This window comes from Callionymus lyra, chromosome 2 (assembly GCF_982586985.1).
Source record: "Callionymus lyra chromosome 2, fCalLyr1.hap1.1, whole genome shotgun sequence".
Classification (NCBI taxonomy): Eukaryota; Metazoa; Chordata; class Actinopteri; order Syngnathiformes; family Callionymidae; genus Callionymus; species Callionymus lyra.
In genome coordinates, this window is record NC_141819.1 from 14,370,456 (window position 1) to 14,392,854 (window position 22,399).

Here is a 22,399-nt window from a genome sequence, read left to right on the forward strand (position 1 = left end):
ACATTCATCTACTCACACCTAGAAACTTCATTCAACTTTAAAAACACTTGTGTCTACTGCTTCTACTACTTCTACTAATTCTTCAACTACTTCTACTTCTACTACTTTACTACTAATTCAACTACTTCTTCTACTCCCACTACTACTTCTACTTTACTAATACTTCTATTATTATTGTTTTTGTTGTTGTTGTTTTTACTTTTTTTCGAATTAAATAGTAAGGTAAAACCCGAAATTAAATGGAAATACTTTAGTAAATTAAAGTCGTCGCTTATTTTACATGCAAAAAAAAATGACTTTCACTTCGATACCTCTCTTGAAAGATATTTTTCTAAACTAATTCTATCAAATCAATCTATCAATACTAACAAAAAGTACATGACGTTGCTCATAGTAAGTAAGTTAGTAATTTATTTATATTTATAGGGCGTTTTTCCAGACCAGGGTCACAAAGCCTTTAAACAATCAAAACAATACCCAATAAAATATATACTTTAAAAGATTAGGACACATAAGACAAACACACTTTACATTTCAGTACACATTTTTTTTAAAAGGGTGGCTAAAAGACATCCCGGTCCGATCATGCAACAACAAGCCAACTCAATAGTTTCTGTGTCAGTGAGTCTCTTGTTGCTCAATGGTCTTGGTCCCCACCAGAGCAACCGAGCTGGCACCCTCATAAAAGCCAGCCTTCTCTGTCCGTCTGTGGTTACACGGCAGGCAAACAAAAAGAGGGATCGTTGTAAAAGTGTAAAACTTACTGGAATCCCGCTCGTCCTCCCCCTCAGTGTCTCTGCACCGGTGCTATGGAACTGTCCTGCGAGTCCCTGAGCTTCCCCGAGGAGAGGAGACCAAACAGCTGTAAGGTATGTAACTAGATTTTACATTTTAAAATCACATTTTTCCCTTTGAATTTGTCGATCAGTTCGTAGAGCTGCACGTGCTGTACGTGCCGGAGGATCAGTGGAACATGAAGCTGAATAAAGTTCCATCCGAAGCCATAGACAGCTTCGTATCAACCGGGTTCATCAGGTGACGCATGTTTTCTAAGGCCTGTCGTTTCAAATCAACTCTTCTTCAAAATGATCTTCTGTCGTTGCTAGAGTTCATCCCGACGTCACCCTGAAGTCCCTGAGGAGCGATCTGGCTCTTCTTCTCGGAGCCGAGAGGAACATCGACAAGTTCTCCTTCTTGAAGTGTTTGGGCCGCAGTTTGGCTCTGGTAAGAGGAAGGTGTCTCCGCCTCAGGGGTCACCGGGGATCTGGACGGATCAAAACTAGGTGTTGTGTTGCAGGTGAAGACCAGCCAAGAGCGGGACCTGAAAGTCAAAACCTTCGCTCCTCCATATGTACGTTAAACATCTCATTTTGACATTTCTAAGTAGGTATGGGACACATTTACTAGTGATGGTCCGGTGAAGCTTCATGAAACAGTGTCATTATTTTCAGAGTCCACTAGATGGCGGTCTCTGCACTATTTTGCTTTGTTTTGAACAACTGTTCTAATGAAACATCATTTTTAAACTGGTGGCGCCACCTACTGACCTCTAAACAACATGTCACTGTTTCATGAAGCTTCATCAGACCATCACTAGGTATCATGATACAGTGGATTTTAAAGACCACTAGATGGCACACTACTATAATCTTTGGCTCTGATCTACTAGTTCAATGAAACCTGGCATCATTTTAAACGTGTACATACATTTGTATGTTAGTGATGGTCTGATGACGCTTCATGAAACCGTGCCATGTTGTTTAGAGGTCAGTAGGTGGCGCCATTTGTTTAAAAAAAATGTTTCATGGGAACAGTTGTTAAAAACAAAGGAAAATAGTGCAGAGACCGCCATCTAGTGGACTCTGAAAATAATGACACTGCTTTATGAAGCTTCATCAGACCATCACTACTATATTTACTAAGAGATAATTTAACAGTTAAATAAAATTACATTTCTGGTCATATTTGACTTTTCAATACTTTTCATCAAAGTATGAATTATTGGAATTTTAAGTGTATATCAACCACACAGCAAATTTAGTATCAATAAACAGTTTGGGACGGAATGATTTAGAGTTAAATGTTCCTCACGTTCAATGCAAATTTTAGTATATTTTATGATTTCTTATATACAGGGATTATGTTTAATCTTAAACAAAGAAATAATTGCAAAGAAAAGATTTTTCATTTTGTAAAATTTGTCATCAAATAAAACAAACAAAAATCTTTCATGTAACAATTTTAAAAGATGAATGTCACATGAAAGAATTGAAAGCCTTTAAAAAAAGAGAAAATATAAATACAAATGATCTTAATTGATACATTTCCATTTTTATATATGTTATATAAACTAAATTTTTATCATAAACATATTATGTATCTTTATTATATTAGTTCAATTTTTTATATTTTCAGTATAGTTTCAGTATATCCTAATGAAATAATAATAAACATAAATATTAATGCTTAAATCTAAATGATTCCACATGCACTTCCTTTTACAAACCATAATAGTGGTGATGTTCTGATGAAGCTTCATGAAACAGTGTCATTATTTTCCACTAGTGTGGCGGTCTCTGCACAATTTTCTGTTTTCTTGAACAACTGTTCTAATGAAACATCACATCATTTTTAAACCGATGGCGCCACCTACTGACCTCTAAACAACATGACACTGTTTCATGAAGCTTCAGACCATCAGTCCATAATGGTGACACTTGACGATGTTCTTTGTAATACTATAGTAATAATAATAAGTTATTTCTATTAAAGAGATGAATGTTTTTAATATTGTTTGTTTTTATTTTATCAAAGTGTTTGATCTAATCTATAATAACTGGATCTCCGGCCTGCAGGCTCCACAGCCAGAGCTGTACTTGCTGCCAAAGTTGGAGAACGAAAGCAGTTTTTGCTCCGAGTCTCTCAGCCCGGAGACCAGCAGCAGCTCTCCGGACCACCACTACTACCCACCCAAACCCTGGAACCTTCCAGCGGAACCTAAAGAGCGTCTGAAATTTCCCCGTTTACCTCAGTATTCCCAACACGCTGCTGCTTCTCCGAGCCTCGGAGAGGAGGAGGAGGAGGAGGAGGAGGGCGGTCAGAACTTCAGCTCCTCCGATTCGGATGATGGACACCAAGCCTCGGACAAGAAGGAGACTTGCTGCAGACGTCCACAGCAACACAACGCAGGTACAAACGTTCCACCACATCGGGTAGTGATGCTCTGATGAAGCTTCACGAAACAGTGTCATGTTGTCAAGAGGTCAGTAGGTGGCGCCATCAGTTTTAAAAATGATGTTTCATTAGAACAGTTGTTCAAAACAAAGGAAAATAGTGCAGAGACCGCCATCTAGTGGACTCTTAAATAATGACACTGCTTCATGAAGCTTCACCAGATCATCACTAGAATGATTTTGTTTTCAGCTCAGACCAAGATGTCCCTGGAGGAGGAAGGATGGAGCAGGAAGGAGACTCAACACCAGACGCGAGAGGAGAGAGGATCAGACGGCGAAGACAGGTACTGACCCAGATCCACGCCAAAACGTGTCTCCTGGACCTCTGACAGACTCTCCACACAGGCTGATGAAACCCCCAGAAGCATCGGGGTCCACCACCCGCGGCAAAGACACGAGAGCGGTAAAGTGTCTCGGAAGTTCTTTTCAGACCGTGGTCTATAAACTCCTCATTGTTTCTCCTCAAAGACCCAAAGTCCTGCTGTGTTGTCTCAGCCCGTCCTCTGCACATCTCCCGGGACCACGTCCCACGATCATAAACCCGGACCCCCCGTCTTCTTCAGCAGCAGTGAGTGATTGGATGGACGGGAACAGTGGGCGAGTAGTACAAGTGTGTTGTGCGACTTCGCAGGAGAGGAGCTGCTGGAGGAGGTGAGGCTGGTGAGGGAGGAGAGGAAGAAGCTGGAGTGGAAGAGGCAGGAGCTGCTGAGGAAGGGGAAGGACCTGCTGGCCCAGAACAGACACCGACGGAACCAAGGTGGGCCCCATGTTGTTCAGGGGGTTTGATCTTCGGCCTTGAGTAGGTTTAACTCGTGTTGTGTTATCCCTGGGTCAAGATGACCCAAAAAGACCTCAATACAGACAAGATAACACAAGGGATAAACAATTACATTTGTTTTCGGGCATGTCGGGTCACCTTGACCCATAGATAAAACAAGAAACCAGAAACACATTCCTTTTACCAACAGAAGTGCAGAAGTTAGCATTGATATCCAAGAAACATTTCTTCAATTCATGGATTATAAAAAGAAATAAAAAGTGTAAGTGTAGAATAAGTATTGGAAGTAGTAGAATTTGTAGAAGAAGTAGTAGTAGTAGTGGGATTAGAAGAAGTAGTAGTAGCAGAAGTACAAGTAGTAGTACAAGAAGTAGAATTAGTATCAGAAGTATCAGAAGTAGTAGAAGTAGAATACGTAGTAGAAGTAGAATAAGTAGTAGTTGTGGTAGTAGAAGAAGTAGTAGAATAATAAGTAGTAGAAGAAGAAGAATTAGTAGTAGATGTAGTAGTGGGGTCAGAATAAGTAGTAGAAGTAGAATATGTAGTAGTGGGAGTAGAAGGAGTAGAGGAAGTAGAAGTAGAAGTAGAAGTAGTAGTGGGAGTAGAAGAAGTAGTAGAATTAGTAGTAAAGTAGTATACTTAGTAGTAGATGTAGAAGTAGAAGTATAACAAGTAGTAGAATTAGTAGTAGAAGAATGAGTAGTAGACAGTGTTTTTAAAGTTAAATGAAGTTTCTAGGTGTGAGTAGATGAATGTACCTGAAGGTCAAAGGTAAAGTGAATGGGGTGAAAAAAGGGTATAAAAAGAGGAATAGAAGAAAGAGTTGAAGAGATAAAAAAAAAAAAAGCTAGAATATAGCCTGCATTTCAGGAACGAGCCTAATTGATAAAAATTTGGATGAATAAAATTGGATAAATTTTTTAGAAGGAAACGAGAAAGTTCAGGTCAGAAGAATTAAAATAAAAACATGTAAAGAGAAAAGCAGGATCTCAATGGTGTGAATACAATGACAAGAAAAGTTATCATTTGGTAGGAGTAAAATTTATTATGATTTTTTTTTTTTAAATGAACTGTATATATATTTTTACTATTATGTATATTTTATTTTTGTTATGGTTGTGTTTTCTTATTATTATTATAGTCCAAACATGATGCAGGTTTTCCTGATCTTTAAGTGAATCAATTTGTTCTTCACGTAATAATAATAGAGGTCGACGGTTAATAACAAAAAGTTTTAAATAACGTTTCCTTCCTCTTGTGAAAACACCTGCAGCGCGCGACAGCTGGAAGAAGAAGTATTTCGAAACTAAAAAAGCCACAGCACCTCTGGAGGAGACGCTGAGGAATCTCCGGCAAGAGTTGGAAACTTTCTACAACCAACTGCTGCACCAGCTGCAGGCCAGAGACCACAGGAGCAAACCCAGGAAGAGCCGCTCGTCTGACAAGGTCTGAAGCCTCAGTGTCTGTCATAGTGTGAAGACTATCTTTACTTCTTCTCACCTAAACTTTGTGCCGCGTCTCCTCCTACAAATTTTGTCAAATTTGAACCAAACGTTTATCAATTAAACTCGTTCCCGAAATGTTGGCTATATTCTAGCTTTCTTTTATCTCTTCTACTCTTTCTTCTATTCCTCTTTTTCTTCCCTTTTTTTCCCCATTCACTTGAATGAGAAACGTCTTCAACTCATGTTTCAACTTTGACCTTCAGGTACATTAATCTACTCACACCTAGAAACTTTATTCTACTTTAAAATCACTTGTGGCTACTGCTACTACTTCTAATACTTCTGCTAATTATACTTCTAATCATACTTGTACTTTTACTACTAATCCTACAACTGATTTTACTAATTGTACTTCTATTACTACGTATACTACTACTTCTACTACTTATTGTACTTATACTACTAATTCCGCTTCTTTTTCTACTCCCACTACTAATACTTATACTGCTGCATCTGCTATTTCTACTACTTATTGTACTTCTACTACTACTTCTACTACTAATTCTGCTACTTTTTCTACTCCCGCTACTACTACTTATTCTACTACTAATTCTACTTCTACTCCTTCTACTAATTCTACATCTACTACACATTTTACGACTACTTCCACTACTACTACTCATTTTTCTTCTCCCACTACTTCTACTTATACTACTAATTCATATACTAATTATTTTATTTCTACTACTTCTACCACTACTTCTTCCATTTTTTTTCTCCCACTAGTTCTACTTTTACTACTAATTCATATACTACTTATTCTACCTCTGCTACCTCTACTACTACTGCTACTTCTACTCATTTTTATACTCCCACTACAACTACTAATTCTACTACTTCTACCTCAACTACAAATACTATTATTTTCTTTGCCTTCCTTTCCTTCTTTTCTCTTCGTCTCAACCTTTTTCACTTCATTTCAATGTTTTCCCGTCAGTCTTTCTTCTGTTTCCACACATTTTTACTTTGAATACTAATAAAATACTTTCAAGTATTTCAGTTTAAAGATTCAGCAGAAACAGCGTTATCGCTGCATTTTCTTCTGCAAATCTTCTCGTCCAAACATGGCGTTCGTTTCAGAACGAGCTCATCATCCAGATCCTGACGGAGAGCCACGAGATCGACGAGCTGAAGAGGAAGGTGGAGGACGGCAAGATGAAGCTGGTGACGGAGATGAAGGTATTTGAGCGACGCCGACACCTCCAGACGATCAATACTCACCCGTGGGTTTTTTTCTGTGGCAGCTGAGGAAGCAGGCGGCCACAGAGCTGAGGGCGCTGAAGGCCGAGCTGGCCCAGAAGAAGAGTCAGTCTTCTCATCCGGGAAACACCTCAACGGTCCAAAGCAGCTCCGGCCAAAAGAAACATCAGATGAACAGTTAAGAAAAGATGAAACTAGAGAAATAGTAGATTTTTTTATTCATGTAAAATAAGCTCAGTGCATGACAGAAGGAGAAACATCTCAGTCCACCAGTGGAATGTCAACAAAGAGGTTTTGCGTGTCGACCGACAAAACAACTTGTGGAGGGAAGTCTAGCATCCCAGGAGAGCCTTCCACATCATGGCCGTCTGTTGCCTGGCGACCGGGTCGTCGCTGTAGTCCAGGATGTTCCCGTTCCACATGCCGATGCCTCTCAGACCTCTGGATTTCACCAGGTCCGCCTTCAGACAAAGACTCTCCGGGTCGTCGTACCAAACCTGGTGGATTTGTCCTTTTAAATCCTGAGATGAAATGGTGTCAATTGAAATAAATTCATGGTGTGAATTCAAAGCCAGTGTGTGTTGCTGCTCACTTTGTAATTGAAGTAGGGCGCCTTCTGGGTGTCATCCCACAGTCGGCCAGAGAGGGAGCTGTTGACCTGCTGCATGATCCAGCTGTAGGCTTTCTGCTTCCCCGCCGCGTCACTGCAGGAGGCGCCACGGAACGGGACTTTGGGAATAGTGCAGACCCCCTCCTGAGAGAGACGATCATCATGTTGTGCCACAAAAAAAAATTGGAATACGTCTCCTGACAGATCAATAAAGTTCTACCTAACCTAACCTAAAATAAAGGATTTCGGGAAAGAATAAAATAATAAAATGAATGCAAAACTATAATCAATGAGATTGTGTACAAATTGTTGACAGTATTTTCACAGAACAACCTTCAGAAATAAACAGTAAAGTGACCAAAATAAACTATTTAAACTTGTGAAAAACACATCTCACCAAAAACACTGCGGGAGTCCTGAACTGATTCCATACCGAGTTTGTGTTTGACTTATTTATTGTATTATTCTGGAATTCCTGTTGTGTTATCAGTTTTATCTTGCCCTTTAAAGTATATACTTTATTGAGTATTGTTTTGATTGTTTAAGCGCTTTGTGACCCTGGTCTGGAAAAGCGCTATACAAATTAAAATTACTTACTTACTTACTTATTTCTGCTGGTTTATTTATTGGGATTTTGAGAAAACCTTAAGAGTCTCGAGTCACATCCTAATGCTAATTAGATTTTTATTTAAAAAAAACAAACATTAACATTAAAGTAAGAGTTCACCCACAACCTTGGAAAAATATAAGAAAGTATATATTTTATTAATACAAATAAGTTCAACTAATGTGTTGATTTAAGTGTGTCTTAAATAGATGTTGGACTCTATTGTATCATCAGTGTCTGTTTGTACAAAACTCTCATTTCATTGAAATATTGACATTAAGAAACTATCTTAAGCCCCGCCCACTGAAAACACTTTGTTTTTCTGGAGATTAAATCTTGTTCACCATAACCACGGCCACTCTGCTGTGATTGGTCAACTATAAAGTTTTGTCATCAATCTCAGGAGTCTCCAACCTCCAAGGGACTTGTTGTATATACAAAGCGGGGGGTGTGATTACAGCTGGCTGGAGGAGGAGCGAAGCCATTATTACGTCGTAATGGACTCTCGTAACCTCTCGTTCGCCGAAATTTCAGACAAACTTTCTTAAGTAATAAGTTGAAAACATGGTCAGTTGAGAGACTTACTGCATCTTGGAGAAAAAAGACTTCAACATTTGCAACATGAGAGTCAGGAGTTGACCTTTAAGCTAAAGACGCTACTGAGATCTCACCTGTGAGAAGTTGATACAGGGGTAATCATAGCCGTACCAGGGAACACCCACCAGCAGCTTCTTGGGATCGATGCTCAGGTTCAAATACAGGTCGTAAGCTTTAAAGAGAATAAAAAAAAACATATCATCCGAGTCAACGACAATGAGCCGATCACACGACTGGACCACAAACCTTCAGTCGTTTGAGCTATCGGTGCGTTTGCCTTCGCGATACAGTCGCCGGCGATCTGGCTCTGCTCGTCGTAGGACATGACGAACAGCAGATCACACGACCGTGCAATAGACACGTAGTCGTAGCAGCGCTTGTCTATGCATTCGGGCGACCAGGCTACGTCGAACGACACCTAGTGAAGAGCAACGGGTCAATGTTTTTTCTTCTCTGAAGACGTGTTCTCAAAGATGAACCTGTGAGCCTGGGATCTCTCTGTGGAACATCTCCGTGGTCTCCTTCACCAGGCTGGTTAAAGCGAAATACTCAGGCGAGTTCAAATCCACCGCCTGCTCGATATCGATGTTGATACCGTCCATGAACTGAGTCTTGGCCAAGCGGACCTTCTCGGTGATCCAGGCGGTTCTGTCGCTTCGGTCAACGATGAGTGGCAGGTGAACGTCACCTTTAGGAAAGAGACGGAGATGTAGTAACACAACACTAGAAACCAACCACAGAAAACAAAATCTCTTTTATCAAACTTGTTATATTCTATTACACTTTTACACATCATTGTTCATTATAATAAAGCTGTTATAAAGTTTGATATAAATCAAAATGTGAATCAAGATTCTTACCTTTCAGGACGACTCGCGCGCCTTTGGAATGCGCGTGACACATGAGTTCTGCGTCATATTTCCCGAACATGGCCACCGTGGTCACCAGGTCCCAGTTGTACGACTTCCATGTCTTTTTTCCGACGTCGAACACAAACACCTGAACGCAGCACACATTCACATGTCAGTCAAATTGAATTGTTAATGTCTTTAGAAAAAAGTAACAAAAAAAAGTAAGCAATTTTTTATTTGTATAGCGCTTTTCCAGACCAGGGTCACAAAGCGCTTAAACAATCAAAACAATATTCAATAAAGTATATACTTTTAAGGGTGAACTCAAAATAATGATTCTAAATTTATTAAAATATTTTAATGCCTATTGAATCAAAAGTGGCTTGAAAAAAAAAAAAGTCAAGAGACATTGAGGAAGTTGACTTGAAAAAACAGAACAAAGCAATAACGAAAAAAACAGACACACATACCACAGTTCAGTCAAACTTACTGAACTAAGGTACGCACTTTCGAATGTATAAATGTTTTACTTTTATTTTAAAATAAATCGAAAATCAAAGCAAAACCCACTTGCTTTTTGCATATTAAAAGTTATTCAAACCACTGTCTTCTTGTATCAATGTATCCTTAATTAAAGTGTTTTTTAATAGACGATCATGTGAGAATAAAGTGAGAATAAAGTGAGAAACAAAAACAAACGCTGACGTCATTACCTCGAAGTCTCGCTCCTCTCGAATCTGTTCGCACATTTGTGTGGTTTCACAAGGACAGTCCGACGCCACAACGACTACTATCCACGACAAAATCACAAGAAACGGTGACATTTTTAGCCAAAAACTTTGTCTTATTCTTGCGGTGAATAATCTGCGCAGACGTTCCATGTACTCGAGTTTAAGACGGTGTCCTCCGAGGGTCAAACATAATCGAAACAAACATGAAAACGTTATAATATGCGTTTGACAATTATTTTCTCTTTTTTTTATTTTTATTATCAAATCGATGTTTTATTTTACTAACTTTATTTCGATTATTGATTAATAATACATCTAATTATTCACAAATAAACGATATCCACTAAAGGATTTGTTTAAACACACACAGGTTTTTCTCTTTTAACTTTGTTTCACTCCTGTACACATTAAGACAACGAACAAAAACATTTTGTATATTGTAAAAAATATTCAGTAAATATAGTTGATAGTATACTTACTTTTTACGATGAACTAGTTTTAATTATTCTTATTATTCTTATTATGATCCGAATTATTTTGTAGTATATGTAGTAAAAGGACTTTAAAAACCCTCAAAAAAATCATAAAACAATCCAAATCTCAAAGAACACTAGTTGGGTTGTTGTTGTTTAAATTGAATTATTAAAGTAAAGATCATCAGAATGCAACATTGAAGTAATTAATTGAAAATCAAGGTATTCAACAGTATTTTTTCTACAAAGTCTATAGTACACAAAAGCACTACCGAATTTCCCCTCGCGGGACAAATAAGGGATTCTAAAAAATAAAATAAAAAACCCCAAAAAAACAAACGAATGTAGCTAAATATATTGTATTTTATTATATATCATAAAGGGGTAAAAGAGGGTTGATGTATAACAGGAATTCAAAATTAAAAGTTACTCACTGTAACGGTTTAGATTTAAAAATAATTTCTAAATATAATATAATTGAGTTACTAGATTAAATTCCTATTAACCCTTATAAGGAGAAATGAAGGGCAACGGGAGGGTTTATATTATTTTATAAACTTCAATTAAATTCTATGACATGACTTTCTTTCTGATAAATAATAAATCTAATTATTAACAAAACTGTATCCACTAATCCATTTTATAAAACACGCCAAACAAAAAGATTTTGGTTTTTATACAGATATTCAGTAAATATTGATGATAAGGGATTTACTTTAATTGCCAAACTAATCTCTGAACAGGTTATCAGTATCCAACTGTAAACACATTGTGCAATGTCCTAGAAAGAAAAAAGTTTGGGGCAGAGCAAAGTGACATAGTAATTCAAACAGTGGAACTTGTTTGTGGATTTCCTCAAGGCTGTTGAAGTGAACCACAATCACAGTTTGACTGAACAGGTGCCAAACCTGACACTCCACCAGCACAATTGGTACAATATTTAATTCACACATTTAAACGTATTTTGTGTCTTTATTTAAAATATTGGTTATTAATAACAAAGAAATACGGATAGTTGCATAAAAATTAAAGTAAACATTGAGCTTACCGTTGTTGAGCCACGGTTGGAAAACCGTATCAAACCTATCTTTCTGTGAAGGTTCTCAGTTAAATCAGATGTTTTTAGTTGTTTTTTTGTATCATATCCTTGAGACCACACTTATCAAACTCATTGTTCGCGGGCCAAATCAATAATTTTATGTGGCCAAGCAGATGGTTTGCCCAAAATCAAAGTAGATTAATGTTCATGTTAATATAGTTTCCTACTATATAAATATTCCATTTGAGTTTGACACAAGAGACGGGGATACAGACAGAATCAATCAGGTTCTCATATGTAAATATGCATTTTGTTTAGTCCACAGCTTGGACTTGTTTAGGATTTTGGCCCCTTGTACGAATAAGTTTGACACCCAATGTTTCAACAGAATGACACGTGACAATGCATCTAAAATCTAAAGCCATCTTGGCATCTTATTTGATTTCTCACTTTAACTTCTGTAAATAAATATATATAAAAAATATATACAATATATACCAAAAATAATACAATTGATTATAAATTGTATCAATTAATTTCACAATATTTGTTTATAACTAAGAAAGAAATAGAAGCCATTTGTATTCCCTTTTTTTTTCTTTTCCACAGCGGTCAGTAAAATCAATAATTGTGAGGAGATTTTGTTAATCATTCTCAAAGTTGAACAGATCCACCTTTATAAGGACTCTTGACAGCGACGGTGGACGATCACAGCGGCCAGCCATGAGACTGTTTGTCCTTGCTCTCCTTGTGGCCCTAGTGGGTGAGTGGAAATAAAATGATTCAATTTGAGACTTTGTTTCAAAAACTCATTTTCATTTCGTTTTGACTTTTCAGCTGGGTACCAGGTCCATTTTGGTGAGTGTCAATCGTGAACGTGAAGGGTGATTTTTTTGTTTGGCTTGATTAACACCAGACTGTGCGTTTGCAGCGCCGGAGTTTGCTCCTGGGGACACTTACATCTACAAGTATGAGGCGCTACTGATGGGTGGCCTGCCGGAGGAGGGTCTTGCCAGGGCTGGGGTGAAAATCAAGAGCAAAGTCTTCATCATGGCTGAGTCTCCTGAGGTCTTCATCCTGCGGGTAATGAGAAAATACATTATATTCATAAGTTACCTGCTAAAAATACCAAGTATAAAAAACAAGGGTGAAAACCAAGTAACCCAAAACACTAAGAGAGATGGGAAGTAAAAAAAAAAGAGCACAGGCAGAATCCAAGTAGTAGAGTTCTGCAATAATTGTCCTGTTAGGCAGGCCTTACATTTATCCAAAAAGGACTGAAATTGTGGAAATCATACTTATTTAATATGAATTCAATATATGTATTAATTTCATTGAAATTGCACCAAACCAAATTTCCCAAATGTTCCTTACTTTTTCCATTGACCTGATCTAGTTCAGTCAGTAGGTCAGTACTAGGTCTATATGTCATTTATTAGGCTAGTTTGTCAAGCAGTTTAGTAGTCTTTAATCCATTAAGAGCAGCTCGAAACACACAGTTAGACAGACGCCACATAACGTAAACAGATCCTAGATAAATACACAAGGTTTTCATGATTTTGTTTTTGTAGATTACGGAGCCTGAGATCTTTGAGTACAGTGGTATCTGGCCCAAAGATTCCTTCACCCCCGCCACCAAACTCACCACGGCCCTGGCTGCTCAGCTCTCGACACCGATCAAGTTCGAGTACGCCAACGGTGTCGTCGGAAAGGTCTTCGCACCCACCAGCGTCACCGCCACCGCCCTCAACATCTACAGGGGAATCCTCAACATCCTGCAGTTGAACATCAAGAAGACCCAGAACATCTACGAACTTCAGGAGGTACCGTGAACTCATTTTTACACCGGATAGACCTCAGAAATAATCCATTTTGATCTCAGCCTGGAGCACAGGGAGTGTGTAAGACACAGTACACAATCCACGAGGATGTCAAAGAAGAGCGCATCTTTTTGACCAAAACCAAGGACTTGAACGAGTGTCAGGAGAGGATCGTGAAAGACATCGGCCTGGCCTACATGCACAAATGCGTCGAGTGCGAGGGTGTAAGTTGTTTGTCGCAGAGTCTGTTAAGCCATAATAATGATAAAATAAAATGCTCTTCCTGCAGAAAGAGCAGGCTATGAAGGGAACTGCTGCCTACAACTACGTCATGAAGCCCAAAGAAACAGGATCTCTGATCTTGGAAGCAACTGCCACTGAACTCATCCAGTTCTCTCCTTTCAACATCATGAACGGTGCTGCTCAAATGGAGGCCAAGTATGTGGTTTAAACCGATCTTCTCAGAAGTATATTGCATGGGAAGAAAACAATGTCATGCCAATGATCTTCTGCAGGCAGGTCTTGAAATTCATTGAGATTGCAAAGACTCCATTGGAGCCATTGAAAGCCGACTATTTCCCACGTGGATCCCTGCAGTACGAGTTTGCCACTGAACTCTTCCAGACCCCGATCCAGCTTCTTAAAATTACCAATGTGGAAGCTCAGGTGTGTAGTTTGACACTCAATCGCGCACAATACCTGACTGACACTTTCTAACAATGGCCTTTTGTATTTGGCAGATTACTGAGGTTCTCAACCACCTGGTGACCTTTAATGCAGCTAAGGTCCACGAAGACGCACCTCTGAAGTTCATCGAACTGGTCCAGCTACTGCGCGTTTCAAGATTTGAGACCATCGAGGCCCTCTGGAGTCAATACAAAACTCAACTTAACTTCAGGTCCATAAGCGATTTTTAACAACTTCTAAATTCACACTCACATCCGATCTCACCTGCAGGCACTGGATTCTCAGCGCCATCCCGGCTATTGGTACCCATGAGGCGCTGAGGTTCGTCAAAGAGAAGTTCCTGGCGGGTGATTTGTCTCTGGCTGAAACCGCTCAGGCTATGATCGCGTGTGTTCACACTGTGACCGCTGACCTGGAGGCCATCAAGCTTGTTGAGGTGAGAAGAATAAAAACGCAATGAAATGTAAAACAAAACAATTTATTGATCTCACTTTGCAACAGGGTTTGGCCATGAGCCATAGAGTTAAAGAAAACCCAATCCTGTTAGAAGTTGCTATGCTGGGCTACGGAACTCTTGTCTCCAAGTACTGCGTCGCACACCCAGAGTGTCCTGCCGACCTTGTGAAGGTATGTGTTGAATGCACTTTCTGTCTTTTGCTAAGAGAAGAGTGAAGATAGAAGTTAACCGTTTTCTTTGCAGCCTGTTCACGATATTGTTGCTGAAGCTGTTGGCCATGGCCATTTCGAAGAGCTCGTTCTAGCTCTTAAAGTCTTGGGTAATGCAGGACATCCTGCAAGTATTAAGCCAATTATGAAGCTCCTGCCCGGTTTTGGAAGCGCAGCAGCTTCTCTCCCACTGAGAGTTCAGGTTGATGCAGTTCTTGCCTTGAGGAACATCGCAAAGAAAGAGCCAAATATGGTAACAATCTTTAACACTGAGCATTACCTGTATTACTGACACACAACGACTACTTTTCTTTTTAATGCCCTAGGTCCAGGAATTGGCTGTTCAGCTCTTCATGGAAAAGTCTTTGGAGCCTGAGCTTCGTATAGTTTCAGCTTTGGTGTTGTTTGAGACCAAACTCCCAATGGGACTGGTGACCACTCTTGCCAACATGCTTTTGAAGGAAACCAACCTTCAAGTTGCAAGCTTTGTCTACTCTTACATGAAGGCCATGACCAGAAACACTGCACCTGACTACGAATCTGTGTAAGGACCAATTTTCTTCGTAGGGAAGAGTTTGAGAATATTTTATCCAGACATTTATTATGACCCATGGGGGGAGAAAATCATGCACATATTCTATGTATACTCTCCATGATATCCATTTTACTTTAAATGACTGAATGGAAAAACTTTGAGTACCGAGGGAGAAAAAAGGGAAAAATTGTTTAGAACATTAGTATTGTACTCCAGGGATAATGCAAGCACTATGCTATGAAACATACCTAAAACAAACATAGTAATAGCCTTGGCAATAAAAACATCGGTGTTTACACTGCAGCGTATATAAATATATATTTCTTGAGACGGAAAATCTGGAACAAAGATAAAGTAAAAAAACAAGCAAGATAAACGGGTTTTTTTACTTGGGCTTCTGCCTTAACAATCATTCATTTTATACATTATTTATCTTATAAAATCATGACTCGTATGATCTTATAAGATAAATATTTCATCATACCCATGAAAATTTGATGAATATGTAATATGTATTTTACCACCTTGTTTCTTCTCAGTGCCACTGCCTGCAACGTAGCCGTGAGGATCCTTAGCCCCAAGTTTGATAGACTGAGCTACCGCTTCAGTAGAGCACTTTACCTTGATGCCTACCTAAGTAAGAAAGATAAAAAGCTGGTCACAAATGTTTTATTTTGCGGTTAAAATCACCCTTAATTTGTTTTATACTTTCCGCAGATCCCTGGATGGTCGGTGCTGCCGCCAGTGCCTTCTATGTGAATGATGCTGCTACTGTGATGCCAAAAGCCGTCATTGCCAAAGCACGCACTTACCTGGCAGGAGCATATGCTGATGTTCTGGAGGTTTGATACATTCAATATTTGACAAAGTAGAACAGGTGATGGATGAAAACATATTTTGATATGTTCTTCTCTCAGCTCGGAGTCAGAACTGAGGGAGTGCAGGAGGCGTTGATGAAGATCAACGAAGCTCCTGAAAGTACCGAAAGGATTGCTAAAATGAAACGAGTCTTGAAGGCTGTAAGTTTTTCAAGATGTAAACAACAAATTATGTCATTCATACAAATCGCTTTTGTTTATTCCAGCTGTCCGAATGGCGTTCTTCTCCAACAAGGCTTCCACTGGCCTCATTTTATGTCAAGTTCTTTGGACAAGAAATTGCATTTGCCAACATTGACAAGGCTATTGTCGATCAGGTTATTGAGGTATGATGTGGAATTTTGAGGATAACAGTGTTTACTGTAGTGATGTGGTTGACATGTGTACAGTTGGCCACTGGACCAGCCATCCACACCTATGGAAGGAAGGCTTTGGACGCTCTGATTGCTGGCGTTAACACGCATTACGTGATGCCAATGCTTGTGGCTGAGGTTCGTCGTATTCTACCCACTTCGGTTGGTCTGCCCATGGAGCTCAGTTTCTACACCGCTGCTGTGGCATCTGCATCCATGGAACGTACGATGACTATTACCAGCAACAGATTAAATCTATGTCCGTATGTTTGTTTACATACACTTTTATTGTTATCTTACAGTGCACGCTGATGTTACACCACGTCTAGAAGAGAACTTCCAGTTGTCTCAGCTCCTTAAGTCTGACATTAGCCTTAAGGCTGCAGTTGCTCCAAGGTAAACGAATGGACCACGAGATAAGTCTGTGTTGAACAGATTTCAAGTGAATGCTTTATGTTTCTTTAGTGTTTCCATGCACACCTATGCAGTTATGGGGATCAACACCGCTTGGATCCAGGCTTCTCTGATGTCAAGAGCCAGAGTTTACTCAACCATTCCTGCAAAGTTCGAAGCTAAACTCGACATGATTAATGGCAACTTTAAGATGGATTTACTGCCCATTAAGGACATTGATAAGGTTGCAGGTGCACTGTAAGTATTTGATATTTCACCTCCTAATGACCAAGTTATATTCCTACATCTTTATTTTTTAAAACAGGGTGGAGACGTTTGCTATTGCAAGAAATGTTGAAGATCTTACCAATGCTAAAATAACACCAATGATCCCAAGTGAAGTAGCAAAACAGTTGTCTTCCAAAATCTCTAAAATGGCATCTCGTCTATCCAGTGGCATGGTGGGTTGTTTTTCTGTCAAAAAAATGATGTCTCATGCTGAAAACACTGACCATATGATGGGTTTATTCAGACATCCTCATCAGAAATGATCTCAGATGAAGTGCTGATTGAAGCTGCGGAAAACCAGAGACAACACAGGGCCATTGAAAAAAAGATGTGTTGGGCATTAGAAACTTTTGGATTAACAGCGTGTGCAGAGATTGAATCTCACAATGCTGCCTACATCAGAGACAGCCCACTTTATGACATTATTGGGAAACATAGTATTCTTTTTGAAGTTAAACCAGGCAAGTACATTCGATCAGGTAAAGGTAAAGTACAACATAATAAATGAACTGATTTGTATTTCAGCTGCAGGACCAGTCATTGAGAAGATTGAGATTGAACTGCAGTTTGGAGATAAAGCAGCAGAAAAGCTAATCAAAGTCATTAATATTAGCAAAGAGGAAGAGGTTGTTGAGGATAAGAAAGTTTTGAAGAAACTAAAGAAAATCCTGGCACCTGGTTTGAAGAACGTCACTTCCTCCAGTTCCAGTTCTAGCAGCTCGAGAGTCTCATCTTCCTCAAGCTCTTCCGCTCAACTGAAGAACAGAACCGTTGACGGTGTAGCAAGTAGCAGTAACTCTAGTGTAGGCTCCAAATCCTCAAGCAGTCGCTCCTCTCTCAAGTCCAGCAGCAGCTCCTCTAGCAAGTCAAGCAGTAGCTCCTCTAGCAAGTCCAGCAGCAGCAGCAGGTCCTCCCTCAAGTCCAGCAGCAGCTCATCTAGCAAGTCCAGCAGCAGCTCCTCCAGCAAGTCCAGCAGCAGCAGCAGGTCCTCCCTCAAGTCGAGCAGCCGCTCTTCCAGCAGCAGATCTTCCCGTTCCAGCTCTCTATCAAAGGTGAGGAAAAGCAGTAACCAAGAACTACTCATCCACCCATCAAGATAACTGCAACTAGGTCCAAACAAAGAGCCTACTGGGGGTACACCTTCATCAGTTTCTCTGCAGACCAAAATCCACCCTACTACAGAATCGAATAGTATTAACTCTTATGAGCAGATGATCATTTTTTGGATGTTGTTTTTTTTAACCTCATTTCTTACTAACAACTATAATTCTTTATCTTGCAGCAAGAGAAATTTGACATGGCATTCACCAAGAAGCACGTTCACAAGGTATTTATTGCTATGCCAAATAGAGTCCAGTTGAAATGAGACTAACATGTTTTTTTTATGTTGCACTTAGCATGCACGAATCACCAGCAAAAGCAGTGCCCAGAGCTTTGAAGAGCTTTACAAGACGGTGAGTTTTAAGATATTTAAGTTGTCTGACAAAGACCTCCTCCAGTAATCATGTTATGATTGATGCGTTCAGGCCAAGTATCTTTCATCTGCTGTGACTCCCGTCATGACCCTTGTCGTCCGTGCCATAAGGGCTGACCAGAAGGAACAAGGATACCAGGTCGCTGCTTACTTTGATAGAAAGACATCCAGAGTGCAGCTCGTGTTTGCCAATCTGGCAGCAGATGACCACTGGAGAATGTGTGCTGATGGTGCACTGCTGAGCCACCACAAGATGATGGTAAAATAGAAGCTAAATGTGTGATGATGGAATTCATGAATGTGGCGTTCCACACCGTCTTTCAGGCAAGACTTGCCTGGGGTCTTGAGTGCAAGCAGTATGAGGCAGAGCTGATGGCTGAAACCGGCCTTGTCGGAGAAGAGCCCGCACTTCGTATTAAGCTGGCATGGGAAAAACTCCCAGAGGCCTTGAAACGCTACGTTGAAAGGTATAGTTTCAACAGATTTAAGACATGAAAAGCGCAAAAACTGTAAAGTAAAATTGATGTTGGGCTTTGGATTTAACGATCTTTAAGTAAAGTGGAATATGTTTGAAAATACACTGCTCAGAATTCCATTTTCCACATTTCTGCCAGATATTCTGCATACCTTTCCGACATTGTCCTGAGAACTGGAGTCGTCTCCTCAAAGGCCAAGAACGTCCGTAAAGAAATCAAACTGACTGTAGCGGTTGTGTCCGAGAATAAACTGAACATTGTAATGAAGACACCAAAGGTAATGGCTTGTACATTTTGGATTTACCAAAAAAACTGTGAGTATAAAAAATATAATTGTCAAAACAGAGGACGATCTACAAACGCCATGTGGCTATCCCGATTTCTCTGCCTTTTGGAGAGACCGCTGCCGAGGTGGAACCGTTTCAGAACAGCTGGGTTGACAAGATCTCATACTTGGTTAGCAAGGCACATGCAGGTGAGATGGAGCGTCTTTGGGGTATCATTTGGATTTATCTCTCATTGCCCAATAAACCATTCATTATTCCACAGCCAAGTGCAGCCTGACCAAGGACACTCTGAGCACATTCAACAACAGGAAGTACAAGAACGAGATGCCCTACTCTTGCTACCAGGTTTTGGCACAGGATTGCACAAGGGAGATGAAGTTCCTTGTTCTCCTGAAGAGAGACCACAGACAAGAACACAACCGACTCGAAGTCAAGATTGCAGACATGTAAGACAGTTTATCAGTATGCAGGACGACCAAGACTTTCTGTCGTGACTCATGACCTTTGTGGCTCCACAGTGACGTTGAACTGTATTCTAAGAAGGGGGTAGCCAGTGTGAAGGTCAACGGAATGGAAATCCCTGTCAGCAACCTGCCCTACCAGCATTCTACAGGTCTGATTCCGTTTCCCTTTTGTTTAACAAATTACTTATTTTTAAATTATACTTTTAGACAAAATCCAGATCAGACATAGCGGTGATGGCATCTCCCTTCACGCTCCCACCCATGGCGTTCAGGAGGTCTATTTCGATTTGAATGAACAGAAGGTAGTAAGGAGGATAATGATCTTCTCAAAAGTAACGCTAGCTCTGATAACTGCATCTTTCATTTTGTCAACGCTTCAGGTCAAAGTGGTTGACTGGATGAGAGGACAAACGTGTGGACTCTGCGGAAGAGCCGACGGTGAAATCAAACAAGAGTACCGCACACCAAATGAACGCATCACCAAGAACGCAGTGAGCTACGCTCACTCCTGGGTCGTGCCGTCCGAGACCTGCCGAGACTCTTCAGGTAAAGCCACCAATGGTTACCTCATTCCACTACCACGTTTTAGTGACTCTTTTAACCCTTTAACCCTAGAGTGCCTAATGAAGCTTGAGTCAGTGAAGCTGGAGAAGCCGCTGATCCTGCACGGCCAGGAGTCTACCTGCTACTCAGTTGAGCCTGTGATGCGCTGTCTGCCGGGCTGCAGGCCAGTGAGGACCATCCCGGTTACTGTCGGCTACCATTGCGTCCCCTCAGGTGAGTTTCCTTTAAAACGAAAACACACTCGATCAAGTCCAACCTCCTGTGTTTTGTTCCAGACGCTGCTGTGAAACGTCCAGACAGCCTTAGCAGCATTTACGAGAAGAGTGTTGACGTCACCGAGACCACGGACGCTCACCTGGCCTGTCACTGCAATACCCATTGTGCTTAATCACATTAAGAAATGTAACATATTTTTTTGTTTTTTTTCGACCTTCAGAAAATATTGTTCGTTACCAGGTAACGTGCAAGTGCAAATACAAATAAAGATCTGTGAAAAGTGATGTGTGCTCCTTTGATACTTTCCTTGGTATTCATGAAAAATCGTACAATTGTAAATAATAAACACAAAGGAGTTCATCCTATATAGTATTAAAGTACACATTAGGGATTTACTACAGCATAAGCCCTTGTAGACAATTATATTAATATTTAAATAATTATAAATAAATTGTCTTTTCAAGTCATTTGAATTGGTTGTTTTAATGTGTCTCCAACGGGGTTGGATAAGTGCACATGAATGGTTGAAATTCAACTTAATTTAATACTATTTTATGGCACCAGTCCATGGACACATTCTAACCTTCAGTGATATTTGTTTAACCATCATTTTTAGACGGGTCACGATAACTTGACCTAATGTTGGAGGAGACACTTAAATTTTGTTGCTATAATTCCGGCAGTGATTAAATATATTGAGTGTTACCTCTGTGCATTTGTGATTTCCTTTGTTTATACCTACAAAATAAACTCATATGATGAATGTAAAATATATTGAATATCACAAATACACTTTCAGGAAATGTCTTTATAGAAATACATGGGAAAAACCTGCCTAGAAATGATAAGTTAGAAATAGTTTTGTTGCTAAAATATGTTTTTTGACAGTATAATTTTTCATCTACACCCATATGGAGTTAGATTTGTTACTTAATTGTTCAATCGAAAAGATAATAATCAAAATAAAAGTTTTCAATCAAAAAAAGTCTCTTCAGTCAAATAAAATTACTTAAAAAAAGATTTTCAAACGGTTTCTTTGATTGAAGTTGTCTTTTTTTGCAGGGCCAAATTTTGGGTAGGACGTTTGTGTCTTCATTAATCAATCAAAAAATACAGTAAGTTACTAGTAAATGTTTTTTTTGATTGAGGAGAACAAAGTCGAGAGACCACTCGGATCTCAGAAGAGAGAGAGAGAGGTTGAAGTGCCGACTCGAGGGCTAGCTAGTCATTGCTATGTGTGCGCTCATTGATCATGTTTAGTCGCCACAACATCATGTTTTACGACCCAAGATAACGTTTTTTTGGTCTAGCCGTTTGTGTTTCTGCAGCAGGGTTGTGCGCGATCTCAAACTATTTTCCCGGTTGTGACACCATAAAGCACCCGCCTACATATGACACGCGATTAAATGAGTATTTATTTTCATTCATTCTTTCATTACCGCTTTATCCCTTAACGGGGTCACGGGGAGACTGGAGACTATCCCAGTATCATAGGGCGAGAGGCAGGGGACACCCTGGACAGGACACCGACAGTTCGAATTTCAATTGATTGAAGTAACTTATTTTTTGATGGAACAATAAAGAAAGAAATCTAACTCCATACACACACATATATGATTGGCCTCACTGTTGTGAAAAGCATGTATGATCAGTACACAAATTTAAAGTTTTGGG

The 22,399-nt window shown here is 39.8% G+C and overlaps 3 protein-coding genes across 5 annotated transcripts; 2 read left to right on the top strand and 1 right to left on the bottom strand.

The window, feature by feature from the left end:
- Positions 1 to 809: 809 nt before the first annotated feature.
- Positions 810 to 6,905, top strand: spata1 (spermatogenesis associated 1). The gene is made up of 12 exons (XM_087785546.1): positions 810 to 869; positions 929 to 1,035; positions 1,107 to 1,224; positions 1,298 to 1,351; positions 2,856 to 3,189; positions 3,424 to 3,517; positions 3,579 to 3,636; positions 3,702 to 3,801; positions 3,865 to 3,990; positions 5,285 to 5,457; positions 6,597 to 6,695; positions 6,761 to 6,905. Exons 1-12 carry the CDS (start codon positions 810 to 812, stop codon positions 6,896 to 6,898), a joined length of 1,461 nt encoding a protein of 486 aa, XP_087641672.1. The 3' UTR covers positions 6,899 to 6,905.
- A 12-nt stretch (positions 6,906 to 6,917) lies between these two features.
- Positions 6,918 to 10,278, bottom strand: ctbs (chitobiase, di-N-acetyl-). Its single transcript, XM_087783604.1, has 7 exons — positions 10,095 to 10,278; positions 9,391 to 9,529; positions 9,010 to 9,218; positions 8,777 to 8,948; positions 8,605 to 8,702; positions 7,309 to 7,470; positions 6,918 to 7,237 (listed from the first exon to the last, which is right to left on the bottom strand). The coding sequence occupies exons 1-7, from the start codon at positions 10,260 to 10,262 to the stop codon at positions 7,049 to 7,051; spliced, it is 1,137 nt and encodes a 378-aa protein (XP_087639730.1). The 5' UTR covers positions 10,263 to 10,278; the 3' UTR covers positions 6,918 to 7,048.
- A 2,069-nt stretch (positions 10,279 to 12,347) lies between these two features.
- LOC148085398 (vitellogenin-2-like) lies at positions 12,348 to 20,947 on the top strand. 3 transcript variants are annotated; one of them, XM_087783607.1, is made up of 35 exons: positions 12,348 to 12,387; positions 12,462 to 12,482; positions 12,556 to 12,707; positions 13,196 to 13,447; positions 13,507 to 13,668; positions 13,734 to 13,882; positions 13,960 to 14,110; positions 14,185 to 14,342; positions 14,402 to 14,567; positions 14,633 to 14,758; positions 14,832 to 15,050; positions 15,124 to 15,341; positions 15,872 to 15,969; positions 16,050 to 16,174; positions 16,250 to 16,351; positions 16,417 to 16,536; positions 16,600 to 16,786; positions 16,866 to 16,959; positions 17,029 to 17,214; positions 17,282 to 17,417; positions 17,489 to 17,705; positions 17,770 to 17,993; positions 18,111 to 18,296; positions 18,527 to 18,571; positions 18,642 to 18,698; positions 18,771 to 18,977; positions 19,043 to 19,185; positions 19,333 to 19,471; positions 19,540 to 19,669; positions 19,744 to 19,927; positions 20,000 to 20,094; positions 20,153 to 20,247; positions 20,326 to 20,491; positions 20,561 to 20,722; positions 20,785 to 20,947. In XM_087783607.1, exons 1-35 carry the CDS (start codon positions 12,348 to 12,350, stop codon positions 20,895 to 20,897), a joined length of 5,025 nt encoding a protein of 1,674 aa, XP_087639733.1. In that variant the 3' UTR covers positions 20,898 to 20,947. The 3 variants fall into 3 exon arrangements, with proteins under 3 accessions (XP_087639733.1, XP_087639731.1, XP_087639732.1); XM_087783605.1 differs by having other exon boundaries at positions 17,489 to 17,723; positions 17,770 to 18,296; XM_087783606.1 differs by having other exon boundaries at positions 17,770 to 18,296.
- The last annotated feature ends 1,452 nt before the right edge of the window (positions 20,948 to 22,399 follow it).